The 14,404-nt window shown below is 42.6% G+C and overlaps 2 protein-coding genes across 2 annotated transcripts in view; both read right to left on the bottom strand.

Annotated features, from left to right (window-relative positions):
• The window catches only part of nacc2 (NACC family member 2), a 67,632-nt gene extending 63,039 nt beyond the window's left edge, over window positions 1–4,593 (bottom strand). Inside the window, exon 1 of the mRNA XM_080743914.1 lies at window positions 4,379–4,593. The gene's annotated coding sequence lies outside the window, so the exon portion shown is untranslated. The remainder of the gene's footprint in view (window positions 1–4,378) is intronic.
• Window positions 4,594–8,889: 4,296 nt separating this feature from the next.
• On the bottom strand, window positions 8,890–14,116 carry tmem250 (transmembrane protein 250). The gene is made up of 2 exons (XM_080743288.1): window positions 13,862–14,116; window positions 8,890–11,608 (listed from the first exon to the last, which is right to left on the bottom strand). The coding sequence occupies exon 2, from the start codon at window positions 11,343–11,345 to the stop codon at window positions 10,926–10,928; it is 420 nt and encodes a 139-aa protein (XP_080599414.1). The 5' UTR covers window positions 11,346–11,608; window positions 13,862–14,116; the 3' UTR covers window positions 8,890–10,925.
• Window positions 14,117–14,404: the final 288 nt, after the last annotated feature.

Below are 14,404 nucleotides of genomic sequence, written 5' to 3'. Positions count from 1 at the left end.
TAGTTTAGATATCACATGATATCACATGTCCAAGTCACGATTTTAATTCGGTGTGTTTGAGGAAATGAGACCCTGTAGCCAAGTCAGAACTTACTGTCTAAACGACTGTCTTCTCAGTTATTGGCAGCGAAAAAGAACATATTCTACATGCATGATACTGTTTTTGTCCCACTTTTTTAGGACAAGACTATATTTATAAGCAAAAAAGAAAATTGTAAAATATATTTAGATATTAATTTAAAAATACTCTTAGATCAAAGATTTCTTCAGAGGACTCGTGAAAACCGTTCCCTCAACATAAGCTTGATGTCTCAAACAACGCTAGAACATAATGGAAGATTAGAGTAGAGACTACAGCCTGCGTTACACTTTTGACAGTATATTCTGTCCGTGTGAGAAGAGAGCTCTGACAGCACAGCACAATCCTCAGCCTTAACGTATCCATTTGGTAGCTCACCGGGAACGCATTATTATGCATTATTACATTAACCATTATTTTATGCTTTAATTGTTAAAAAATAGCAGATCTACAAGCTCACAGCGCTGTGAGCTTGTAGATCTGCTATTTTTGAAAAAAACGTTAAAATTTGTGCAAGACTTTGAATACTTGTTTTGACCCGATTCTATAAATGTCTTCAAAATCCTTCTAGTCTTTTTGAAAAACGCATGTTTCTATGTCAGTGGTGCTCAAACTTTTTCATGTCAAGGACCCCCAAATATTTAAGTTACAAACGTTGGCTTTTACAAAGGTATATTCAAAGATTTGCAAAGGTTTTCACGATTTTTCAAAAAATAGCTGATCTACAAGCTTGCAGCGCGGCACCGTGAGCTTTTATATCTGGTATTTTTCAATAGCTAAAGTATTAATAATTACAGGTCTTAATGGATTAAATGACCACGAGGACTTTCGCCGTGTACCGTTCTATCAGGTGTCTGACAAAGCCGGGGACAAATAAACCAAGTTAACTCAAAACCTGTCCTTTCCTCCCTGCCATGCTGCTCGTCTCTCTCTCAGTTATGTCCAGCGCGCGCGCGTGTGTGTGTGTGTGTGTGTGTGTGTGTGCGTGCGTGCATGTGTGTGTGCCCTAGCTGAACTCATCTCGACACTCCCCACTTCCCCCCAACCCTCGGCCCCCTTGTGGAATGTTATGTACTGTGGGGCCTATGGAGGAAGGGCATCCCAGGACATGGCATGCACACAGACACGCACACCACAGGCATGCACGCACACACAGACGCGCACACACACGCACACACACACACACACACAGAGACACCTACTGTACACACAGACGCACACACGTACACACACACACACACACACACACACACACACACACACACACACAGAAAAATACAGCTGTTGAGAGCAATCACAAACCTTTGGCAGGCGTCCAAGTCAAAGACGGGCGGCGTTGAAGGCCTCCGTTTAGAAAGAAAGAGAGAGAAAAAAAAAAAAGTCCCACACATTTTCCATGTATGTTGTGTTAAACATTGAAGATAGAAACTTGGCAGTACAAACCCACATTACCCTGAAATGACTTCCCAGCAAGGAGGGGGAGGGGGGGCGGGGGGAGAATGTCATAAACACCCAGATAAGAGCTGTCCTTGTGTTGCCTATAGGCTGACACACACATACATGCACACACCACAGGCGCGCACACGGTGCACGCAAACACACACACACACACACACACACACACACACACGCACGCACACACACACACACACACACACACACACACACACACACACACACACACACACACACACACACACACACACACACACACACACACACACACACACACACACACACACACACACACACACACACACACACACACGCACACGCGCACCTATGGTTTCAGATTGTTCTGTCGACTCAAAAGAAGCGTGAACAATTCCACCCTGATCTTTTCATCCATGTTATTTTGAGATGAGGGAAAGCTGAGACTTAATGCAGCTAACAAAAGAGACTCACACACACACTTCGATTTAAATCTGAAAGGGAGGTAAGGGGGGGGGGGGGGGGGGGGGGGGCTTGCGCTTTTCTGAACGAAACAGTGAACTTAAGGCTACTTTAATTGTTCATAGTACAACTCATATCGTACAAACTGGATTTACATACTGCTACTACATATCTGAATTTCACCCTTGGGGGGATTAACCTCATGAGTCCCATAGTGTCCCTATTCATGGACATATCATAGTAGGTGAGCATTCTGCGAAAATAGGTGAACATTCTGCGAAAATAGGTGAACATTCAGCTCACGGCCCATCCCAATGCTTGGTGTAGAGGGAAAAAAGGACGGCACCAAGTATTAGACCCCTGTGGGACTCCAGTCGTCAACAAAGTACAGGCTATATGGTTTAAAATGGTAAACAACAGGTTATTCTGTTGTATCCTATCCAACTGTAGGGTTTGGAGCTGTCGGCTTACTTTACATCCAGCATATATCGTCATTCGTCACTGTCCGGCAGAAACCTTGTATCTCCAAGTTTCAAATGTGAAGTAAAGTGAAGTCTCATCATACAATACTGTCCCACATAACTAGTGAAAATAGCAGATCTACAAGCACACAACGCTTTGCGGTGCGAGGCGTTGTGTGCTTGTAGATCAGCTGTTTCCACTAGTTTAAATCAATTTTAAAATGATAAATACAAAACAAACGGCTTTGGACATACGAGGTTTCTGCCCGACGATATGTGATAACTGTTATGGGTTATGAGAATGGGAGGATCAGAGGCATTTCACTGTACGTTATACACACATTCTGTAGTTACACACTCGGGGACGTCATAGGAAGTAGGAGGAAGATGGCTGCTATGCCCACATGGCAATAATGAAATGTGGACTATTTAGCTATTACCAATAAAACAGGGCTTTGATAGCCATCTCGAAAAGGAAACACATGACACAAGAGAAGTGGCAAAGAGGCGTAGTAACTCCAGTAACCAAAGCAGTAGGGAGAGTGAGTGCACAGAGAAGGAACTGACAGGAAATGAAGAAATTGCCACAAGCTACACGCTGTCTAGCCGCATACTGTACACATGTACACACACATGTACACACGTGTACACACACACACACTCACACTCACACTCACTCACTCACTCACACACACACGCACTGCAGGAGAAAAGCCATTGTGCGTAGAGTCAGATGTCAGGGTTCATGCGAGGTAAACCGCTCCACAAACAGACAGCCAATAGAAAGCTTTGAACAACAGTGGTGGGTTGTGATCAAGACTTTCAGCTCAATGCTAATGCACACAGCTGCTACTGAAATAAAGGTTAGCTCTTTTATTTGGTGATTGTGGTTGCAGCCATTATTTTCTTTTCTTTTTTTCTCCCCCTTTAACTATATGGTGGCATTAGGGCATTCAACTGTTTTACAACTTTTTTGTTTAGTTGGTTAACTTGTGTAGCAGCTACAGTTGCATGTCATATGATGAGAATGCACAATATGAGCTGCCAGCTATATTATGTGTATTTAATAGACTTGCATTAACATCAACTCAGCTGTGACAGCTAAGCTAATTCTAGTTGAATATAAATATTGACACTGAATGCTTGATACTCTATATATGACATCAATCATAACATCTATTTACTCTATTTTTCATGATTGAGCAGACACTCAGACAGTGACACATAATGAAACATAGAATGTTAGGCTAGGCTATAGCCTACTCTGCTTATGGGTGGAGAGGGGCTGCGTTTTTGCTCTTTTTTTGTAAGTTTATCGTGACGCAACGACCGATAATAATGTCATGTCACTTTCTCCATTCATTCCATTGAAACAAACTGTAGCCTTGATAACAGTAGGGCTAAGCTAAAGCTATTTAAAAGTGAGAACTGTTGGTGGACAGCCAGTTTATACACTCATCTACATTCATTCAAATCGCTAAGTAGCCTAGTCTATATTTGCGCTACAACAACTATAGTTCATACAGCAGGACATCATTATCAACATTTCATAAAATATTGGCTATAAAAGTTAAACACCCAATAGTTGAACTGTTTCAAGTTCAACCCACATTGACCAGTCATAGTGTACACTGTACAGTCAGCAGATCATCGGTGGCCGGACAGGCTCAACTGTAACGTTATCGATCATAAAAAAGGATGCGAGAAAATAAAATAAAGAAACTGTAAAATAAAGAAACCTACACGGGCTATGCGTCACACAAATCACTATGCATGCACTGTAAAGATAAAGGCAACAGCGGTATCCCATAACTCCGGGAGTGTACTAAATGTAACCAAATGGACCCTTCACAGGGTCCATTTGGTTACATTTAGCACACTCCCGGAGTTGATATGTGAAGGCTGAGAGAGCGAGTGAGAGTGGAGGATATGATCATATATTTACCCGATATGTTGCTGCTCCTCCATAGAATGCGGCTGTCAGTTGGCACGGGAGGGATGAGGTAGGCTTATGGGATACAGTAGTCTCTCTACGTATTCAGATCTACTGTAAAGTTGTCAGGTTCCGCCTATAATGTTAGTACAGGCCCTGTTTCCACCTCGCTTTGGTCACTCTGTCACTACGGCTTGGTCACTGATCGTCCCCATCATCACTGTCCCCTCTCTCTCTCTCTCTCTCTCTCTCTCTCGCTCTCTCTCTCTCTCCCACACACACTCTCTCTCTTCTCTTTGCGACGTGCGTGTCTCGCTGTGCAGGAAGTGAACGCCGCTCACATGAACAGTATATGAAGTGCGCGCAGCCTGACATCATTCGCCATGGCATTCACTAAAACACTTTTTTTTTTAAAGACACAGACATTTTGGATGAAACGCCAGCAGCGTCATTATACTGTACGGTGTGTGTGTGTGTGTGTGTGTGTGTGTGTGTGTGTGTGTGTGTGTGTGTGTGTGTGTGTGTGTGTGTGTGTGTGTGTGTGTGTGTGTGTGTGTGTGTGTGTAGCTAGTGCACGTGGTTCCCAAACACTGGGTCGGACTCGGGGACCCATTTGTGGGTCGCGAACACGTTTTCATATCATGGGTCCCTAATTTTCTTTTCTTGTGACATCTACATTGTTTTGAATTATTAGGCATATTGTTTCAAAAACTTTTTTCAAAAAAATAATAATCATTAAAATATTTTCATGAATAAAATGCAATGATTTATCTAAAAAATGTCATGAATACATAGGTCTACAATATGTTTTTTTTTTTATCCATAAATTGAAAACAAATGTTTAAGAAGTAGTGAAAATATCTACTGGGGTCCCGGGGCAAACGTCTAATAATCTCTCTTTTTTGGGGCTAAAAAGTTTGGGAACCACTGCTGTAGTCTACGGTGTGTATGTCGTGAATGATAGCCTACTACTAGCTAGTGCACGCGCCCATACTATGCGGTCTACTTTCAGCAGCACAGCACTGTACTCACTGTTAGCTCATACCGTAGCGAGCTGAATTATGCACCTTTATTACTGTCACATGAACTCGAGGCACTCTCTCTGTCTCACTCTGCATCGATCTTAAAGCTGCACGTCCTCCTACCCACCCGGCCGGGATTCGAACGTGGCCGTGGATGTCGTGTCAACTCCCGGCCACAGACAGACAGTCAGTCCCGCATCGCGAGAGAGAGAGACCACCACGTAGGCTACCTCTCGCCCCGAGGCAGTCCCCCTTATGTCCACGAGGGAGACATTGCGCATATGAGCTTCAGGCAGTGCTACTTCTTCCCATTCCCAACAAGATATTGTATTAAAAGCCTTAAAGGAATAGGCTATATAGTTCACCCCCAAAATTAAAAATGTTCTATCGATTACTCTTACTCACCCCATGGAGAATTGAGTCAAATCATATTTGTTTTTGTTGCATTCCTAAGACAATTTGATTATAATAAATGTAGGCCTACCCCAACTGATTAAAATGCATTTGTGTCTCCACCCGGAATAAATTGGGCTGGGGGTAAATTCAAAGTATTGATTTATGTGACAAAAACAATGACAATGATTGGACTCACTCAAATCCCCATGGGGAGAGTAGTCTAATCGATAGAAAAAAAAAAAGAAAAAAAAAACGTTTTGGGGGTGAACTATTCCTTTAACATTAACAGTATAAATATTGGTGAAAATTAATGACAAGTTATTCATTAAATTAAGTTCCGGATTGCAGCTTTAAAGGTGTGCGGTATTGCCGCACTCACTGGGGAGATGTATTCGGTTTAAATGTTATTAAAGGGTGATATGGAAGCGAATTCGCGCGGGCCACTATAAATAGGACAGCGACAGCAGCAGCATGATGGGCGCTGTGTGCTTTTAAAGCAAATTGACATGTGTGTGGTCACCTCACGTGGCCTCATGTGATGACAGTTTAGGCTACATGATGCGCATGTGTGCCACTCTCCTAAATTATGAGCACTAAACTGCCTGTCATGACCTCAAGTCAACTTTTCTTTACTGAAGCAATAATGTTCTAACCCACATTCACCTCCCTACAGCTTTCAGTAGGCTATAGACAGCTACACAACCTTGTTGCTTAGGACTTTTAAAACATTTTTTTTTAACATATTCAAGATAAACAGTTTAATAGCCTACTGTAGGCTACATAAAAAGCGTATGCTTCCCTGTAATGGCAGGCTATTCTTTTGAAAATAACCTGAGCTACTAAAGCAGTTTCTAAAGAGAATAGAAGAAAGGAAAGATTAAATTATCTATTCCTGATGCTAAATACTGCTGTAGTTGCTAGGCTACAATGAATTACACAAACAGGATAGGCTACTGTATAGGAGCACTCTTCTGCACCACTTTTGGGTTCAGAGCCTTACAAAAGAGAAGTTCCAGTGGTGCAAGAAGAATGACCTACAGAACCTGTGTGGAAGCCAACTACAGTATGTCACAATATAAATGTAACCTACGACCTGAATTCACACACACACACACACACACACACACACACACACACACACACACACACACACACACACACACACACACACACACACACACACACACACACACACACACACACACACACACACACACACACACACACACACACACACACACACACACACACACACAAGTTGAATAAGTTTGTGTAGCCAGTGACTGTACACAAAGTGGTTCTCAAACATTTTCAAGTCAAAGATCCCCACATTGCTATGTATTTGGCCGCGGACCCCCATCTGAAAAGCTTCTGTGCCGGGGACCCCCAAAATATAAGATGTATGCATTTTTCATTAAACTGGACCTAATTTTGATAACCACTGTAAGAAACACACCTAATACAATAACTGCTAAGGGACTGTGTGTCTAAATGCTTCCTTACATACTGTAAGCAAAGCAGTTGTTTTCACACACACCACTGAGTATTCTGTCACATTATCTGCAATAAAAGACAGACTGAATGACAGAATTAAATAAAACCAAGAGCCCTTTAAACATGGAAGCTTTCAAATAACAATTTACAAACAAGATACATGAGTTAGCAATGGGAAACCTTTTTTTCATGTTTCATAAATACTTTCTCAAAAAAGAAAAGAAAAGAAAGAAAAAGCAGCCGTGTATAACTGTGTGTGCGACAGAATACCTGCGTTGAACTGTTATTACATGTCAGTTCCAAGTCTTCCAATTCACCCCTGGTCCTACTGGGCTGTCAAATGTGACTGGTATGAGGCATATGATGTGTTGATCCTCAGAACAATGCGATATTGTTACAGTCACTCACAGCCTGCCAGCCTTCTTGAGCATGTCTCAGTCAGGGCAGGCCACCTACCAGGATCAACGTAATGGGAGCGTGTGTTTTTAGGCTCAACCATGACATCTCTCTGGCCCTTCACGGTGTTTACTTGTATTAGCAGATAGTAGTTTAATGACCACTTTGCCCCCTGAATGTTTTGTTGTACATCAAATAGCGGGGGAAATAGCGGACCTACAAGCTCACGACACAACACTTTGCGTTGAATACTAGGGTTCATGTGGTTAAAAAAGGGAATATGAAAAAACATTAATTGCCAAAAACCGCATACAAACTATTGCCCTGGGGCGATACTCATAACAACTGACAATATCATGGAGGTGGAGAATGAGTGCAGACTATTACACCATGTCCTCGCTTTCCCTCATGGCTACTAATGCACAATAAATCAGCAGTGTTGATCTAACACCGAGTGTAATCATGGACCCAGAGGGACCTGTAAAGGTCCACGTTTACCCTCTCAGTTAAATGAACACTGACGATTTCACGGCGTATGGGACAAGTCCTGGCTGGCTAGGATTCTGTTGGTACATTTAACATTTTTCTTGTCCTTCTAAGATCATGTAGGCCCACTTTAGGCCATGTGAGCAGGAGGCTATATAAGGTGATTGGGACACAGCCAGTGCCATTGTTATGGTTGGCAGGGGAGGGAGGTGTCTGGTTGTGGTTGCTCATTGTATGCCGAGGGAAGCCAAACAGAGCCGCCTGTCAGAGAGAGAGAGAGAGGGGTTCTGGGACCGTGTGAAGTGCAACTAATGGATCACTTGACCCAAAAGTAACCATGTTTCAACTGCTACGTAGTCTCATGACAAACAATGGCTGAGGCATGTCAAGTGTTACTAGGTCAATATTTCAACATGCATTCACTTACGTACGCAAGACGCGTTTGTGTGTATGTGTACACACATACTGTACATACACAAACATATGTATATACAAACACTAAACTATTTGGTTTCCAACTGATTTAACTTTACAAATAAAAAAATGACTAATGGAATCACATTTTGCCCCCATTAATGTAATTCATTTTCAAATGATAACTTTAAAGACATTTAAACTCACTTAATTGGTCGCTCTATCGAACACAAATGACATCACTTCATTCCGGTGTATTATGTTGTCACACATAAGGCTTGCCTCAACTTGGCAACATGGTACTCTTAGCACACCAACTGTTGTTTATTTTGGCACATATTAAAATCTTGCATGACACAGTCATAATGCAAGTCTGTGTTATAATTGTCGTCAGTTTTCCTTAACAGATTAAGAATTAGCCACCTTGCACAGTTGCCCTTTATTGTATGCCAACTGGCACCCCTTAATAAAATATTTGGGAAACATAAAACATTTAGTATTGCACCCAACGTCATAATCCAATCACACCGTTTCATACTTTGTTAACAGTATAAACTATTCTTTTGGACAATCTGACAGGAATTTCAATGTTCTCAATTCTCATGCAGATTTTCATTCTCCACAGACAAATATAACAGACTTTGGCATGGATATGACTACAAGTACAGTAGGGGACACATTACAAGAAGCCAGTGGAATAGCAGTTGAGGAAACAAAACTCCATGAGTGCCCTTGAGGCTGCCAGAAAGCGAGACAGAAGGTAAAAGAAACTGAAAAGAAAGACAGACAGACAGACAGAAAGAACAAACTTACAATGATTTAAAATGGAGGGAATGCAGGCTCCTTGCATTCATCATTATTTAGAGAACTTGAACTTAAACTTATTTAGAGAAGTCATTCAAGTTAACTGACTGAGGTCCAATAACGGGTAACATATCACTATACAATCGGATTTAATTTCCTGTCACTGAATAGGTACAGGTAGGTACTATCACTGAAATGCAGGGTTAAAGGGTACAGAGGTCAGAACAGCCAAGGAAGGAACAGAATCAGATCAGCAGGTCTAATGACGAAGCGGGATTGAATTGTTAAGACCGATTTGGACGGTGGACAGAATAGGAGGGGAGAGGTTCTGAGTTGCCAGGATTCAGTTCCTAGCCTCCTGTGAGTGCTATGCAGGCTTAAATTGTAACCAAAACAATAAAAACATACTGTATGTGAATGGATAAGCCTACTCAATACACCCTAAGGGGCCATGTCCACAGAAAGTGTTTTTTTGAGCGAGGAACACTTTGGATATCATGTCCAGACAGAGTACTTCTTACTGAAGTGTTCAGAGCGTTTATTGATGCACGCAATGTTCGAACCTATCACATTTTAGTGAAATTGATGAGCAGAGCTCTTTTCTAAAAGTCGAACTATTTTCTACTTGAAGCACCCAGGGCAATCCGCAAAAAACACTGGGCGCCAAGAGCGCTGAAACGCAATGCTTGTTTGGTGGTGAGAGGAAGAACACTGTAGAAATGCATGACAGAAAGGCTCTGGAAGCTCTGCTTTCTGTGGACATAGCCCCTAATAACACATTTTGATACGCCAAATATTCTTTTGTTCATCCACAATGGCATGGGAAAAATGACATTGCAATCCATCTTTTGGATAATGTTTTCAGTCTAACTGAATACTACAGGACTAATAGGATACTACATTTGGTGGTCCCAAAACATACATTTGGATTGGATTCCATCATATTAGTGAACGAAGCCTGTGTTCTTGGGACATTCTGATTAGTAGAAAGAGGGGTACAAAGCAGACTATTGAAAAGGCAGATTCTGTCCCTACTGTACAAAGTCACACAATTCTGAAGATTTGGGAAACAGTGGATGAGCCTGGTCGCAAGAGAAAACGTTGTTATTGTAAGTTTCTGCAAACTACCAGATACGTTGAATCTTGACGTTTCTGAACCCCAAAACAGGTTGCATAACAACGTTTCCAGATGCGGACCATGTCCATGACCATTTCCAAGTCAAGTACTATTATGTGCAATTTCAAAGTAGATAACTGATTCCCATAATCGTACAGCGCTGAGTTGTCAAACCGGCCATCACAAAGCGCGGGCGCGTGCTAACCACTGGCACTCGCTCGGCGTGGGCATTCATCTCACACTGCTCAAGTCTGCTGCTGATTGCACGCCTGCCTTGACAAATCGAGATTCAACATATGTGAATCTTCAAATCTGTGGTTTGCAGGAATGTAAATTTTCTTTCTCCCCCATGCTTGGGTTGCAGCGTTGATTGGATAGAGAATCTATAAAGTACACTGTCTCTTACATGATCAATGTTCCCCCAATCGTGCTACATGTCCACAAACACCATGAAGCACCAGCCCAGGCCCCCTACAAGAAAGATGGTGACCTGCATGCTGTAGATGAAGAGGTCATTGAGCACCCCGAAGTCAAGGCGCCGGTGACCTAACAACAGCAGGATGACCGACAGCTTGTACTGCAGGCGCAGGAGGACACGTACACTGATGTACTGCAGGCAGAAGACAGCTGAGAGTGTCACCCACAGCAGAGAGGTCAGAAGGCTGCAACCAAAGTAGAGGAGGAACCGTAAGAAGCCATACATGCAGCGCGAGCGCAGGTACAGGTCAAAGTTGTTGTACTTGGTTCGCACCAGCTGGTTGGCGTGCGTTGACCCGCAGGCTGTGTGCATGCAGGTTGTGTGGGGGCCGTGGAAGCTTCGCACCCGCCGGGGGATGGGGATCACAGGCATGAGTGGGCTATTCGAGCCCCACCACGTAGCAGCAGCAGCAGCACGCCGTCCCCGTCACTGTAAGTCAAGTCCCCGGCTGCTGCTTTTGCTTCTAGGGCGAGAGTTAGCATCGTTAGCTAGTGGAGCCCTGCGAGGTGGGATCGTTGAGAGCAGCCCCCCTGCCCCCAGTAGTGTAGTGATGTTGCTGTTGTGTTGACTTTGCCTTGCTACGTGGAAATCCAAATAGCAATGTTTTGTTGGTGATATGGGAATGCGAAACCATTCTGTGAAGAGGAGGATACGTTGTTAGTCACTGTACTATTTAAGAAGGATTAATTTTCATTGTGCACACATGCTCACAGACATAAAATATTCTAGTGGTACTTTTCTGTTTAAATAAATGATTGTTATAATGAACTAAGTGTTTGTTTAGTAACGGGAGTCTCTCTCTAGCTCTTTAGTAAACAGAAAAGCTGATAAATTGGTTGTGAAATTGGTGTGCCATCTGAAAATATGTTTTCCGTTTATTAAAAGTGCTGGAGATACAGGGAGACCACAGTTACTCAGACATAGAAAGGTAGACGCCTCCTTCGGCTCTGGTGCATATGCAACGGGGGACCAAGGGAATCATGTGCATCGCTTCCACGTGCGTCACACATACTGAAGTTGCTAGGCCAATCAGAGGCAGGTGGGGACGGGTCTTTACGTACACACTACAGCCTGTAAGAACAGCTGAGCCGCGCAACATCAGGAAATGGATGGATTTATAAGTCACGGAAAAATGCGTTGTGATTGGCCAGTAGTCACTTGACTGGCAGCGATCCCTTGGTTTTTCAAAATCAACTACAGCCCATTTAAAGCTGCAATCCAGAACTAATTTTAATGAATAAGATATTATTTTAAACAATCTATACGGTAGAGCATGTTGAGGGTGGTCTCCCTACTCTTCCATTGAAACATTTAGACCGTGGTGTCAGGTACCTATTGGTTGGAAAGTAGTACTGCCTGGAGCTTATGAGCAAATTATCTCCCATGGTAGCCCTAGAATGTCTGTGATCTTACATATAACACTTTGTGAGTTTGTGTAATATTCCAAATACACAGCCATAGCTCGGTCCCATCCGCTTGCGGTTAGCAGAATAATCTGCACGGCACTTCAAGTCATCTGTGCTATTTGGTACTCACCCAATAATTAATTCCTAAGACTTGGAGTCAGATATTGTCCTCTAGTTTCATATCCCTTTGAAGGTTCTGGCAGAAAACATATGTTTAGTAAAATGTTTAGTGTGTTGCGATTGGCGTGGGGTCATTAATCACACCACCTGCCAATTGTGTGCCCCGTACCAGAGCCTTGTATTCAGAGTTTTGATATATTCAGTCCTGCACTCTTCCTGGGGCCCCTCGCCCAGAGAGAATGTTGTCCGTGTGAAGCTCGAGGAAAAGTGGAGATATTTTACTAAACACACACTTTCTGCCAGAACTTTCAAAGGGATATGAAACTACTTGATGACAATATCTGACTCCAACTAAGTCTTAAGGTTGTGTATTTGGAATTACACAAAGTGTAATATGTAAGATCACAGACATTATAGGGCTACTCCCATGGCAGAAGTTTCGTCTCCCACGCGGGAGGAGACCTACAGGTTCAAATCCCGTGCAGGACATGAAGCTTACGCATTGCAGCTTTAAAGAGTAGGCTTTATCACAGAACATTAAAAAAATAAACAGCAAAACGTATTATGTATTGTATACGGTAATCAAAATCTCTACAGGCCTATCTAGCCTTGATTCAAGACTGTAAAGTACTTTATATAATCCATGGCTAGCAGGCCTACATCCGATTCCTCAAATATTATACATAATATAATATGATCAACTATTACAGAATTTACAGTGGTTTTCAGCCAGTGGTCTATGAGGAGGTTGAGGTTCTACTGTAGGTGGTCCCCAGCTAAATGATGGAGAGTTGGAAACCAAATGGACCCTTATAGATGTTTAATTCTGGAGAGTTCACACAGGTGACATAACCCTAACCTCAGTAAAACTATACCTAAACCTAATCCTAATCTCAGTAAAACTATGCCTAAACCTAACCCTAACCCGGATTTCTGAGATGTCGGATTTATGCACAAGTCCCCTGTACGACACACATTTACACATTCATTACACATTTTGACATTCACATTATTACACATTTATTTTACATTATTGTTAAATATCTGCATTAATCAATTTATAGAATGCTTAGGCCCATGGGAGTGTCGCCACTCCGACAATAAGAAGTCACTGTCGGAATGGAGATATGTCTGAATGGAAACATGTTCCCCCTGTTTGGTACCACATAGCATTATGGACAAAATCTTATCCTACAAAATATTCTCTCAGACCCAAGTTTGGGGTCTGAGAGGCTAAATGTCAACAACAAATGGTGGTCCGTGGCTCAAATGCCGAATAAATAATGGACCTTGATATGAAAAAGGTAGAAAAACACTGAACTATTAAGTTTTTACCCCCCCATGAAACATAGACCAGCATACCATATTCAAAACGAAGACGAATAGAGCTCCTCCACAGCTCTTCCTTCACCAGTCCTGCTGCTTGGCTCTGCTTGCTAGCATCACATGTTTGCATTTATGATTTAGCCTCCAAGACGCCACATATTAAACAGGGTATGTATTCTTTTCGAAAGGCAAAACGGCCGTGTTCTACTGCTTTCCTAAACGCTGCATGTGTTTAGTTCGCTTACATTGTATGTGAATGTGAAGAGAGGCCCACACAGCAACAAGCCGGTGTGTTAGTACTAGCCTACATGTGTGTGTGTGTGTGTGTGTGTGTGTGTGTGTGTGTGTGTACACATCACACACGTGACACGCCTTGTCGCAAAATGTAGCAGTCAATGGATTCACGACATCTTCAGAGTTAAAGGAAAAGACCATAGAACAGCTAGGGGTCTTGGGCTTTTATATATACTCTATGGTCTTGGGTCTTGCAGGATGAGGCAGGGACCATAGATATATAGGGACCCCCACAACCTGTTCAGAGATAGCGGAAAGCCTGGTGATGCGAGGTTAGTTCAGAGA

This window comes from Nannobrachium achirus (genome assembly GCF_963921795.1).
Source record: "Nannobrachium achirus genome assembly, chromosome: 15".
NCBI lineage: Eukaryota > Metazoa > Chordata > Actinopteri > Myctophiformes > Myctophidae > Nannobrachium > Nannobrachium achirus.
This window is presented reverse-complemented; position numbering and strand designations above follow the sequence as displayed.

Excerpts from the sequence above, each read along its gene's own strand:
- tmem250 (XM_080743288.1), bottom strand. The coding sequence starts at position 11,345 with ATGCCTGTGATCCCCATCCCCCGGCGGGTGCGAAGCTTCCACGGCCCC.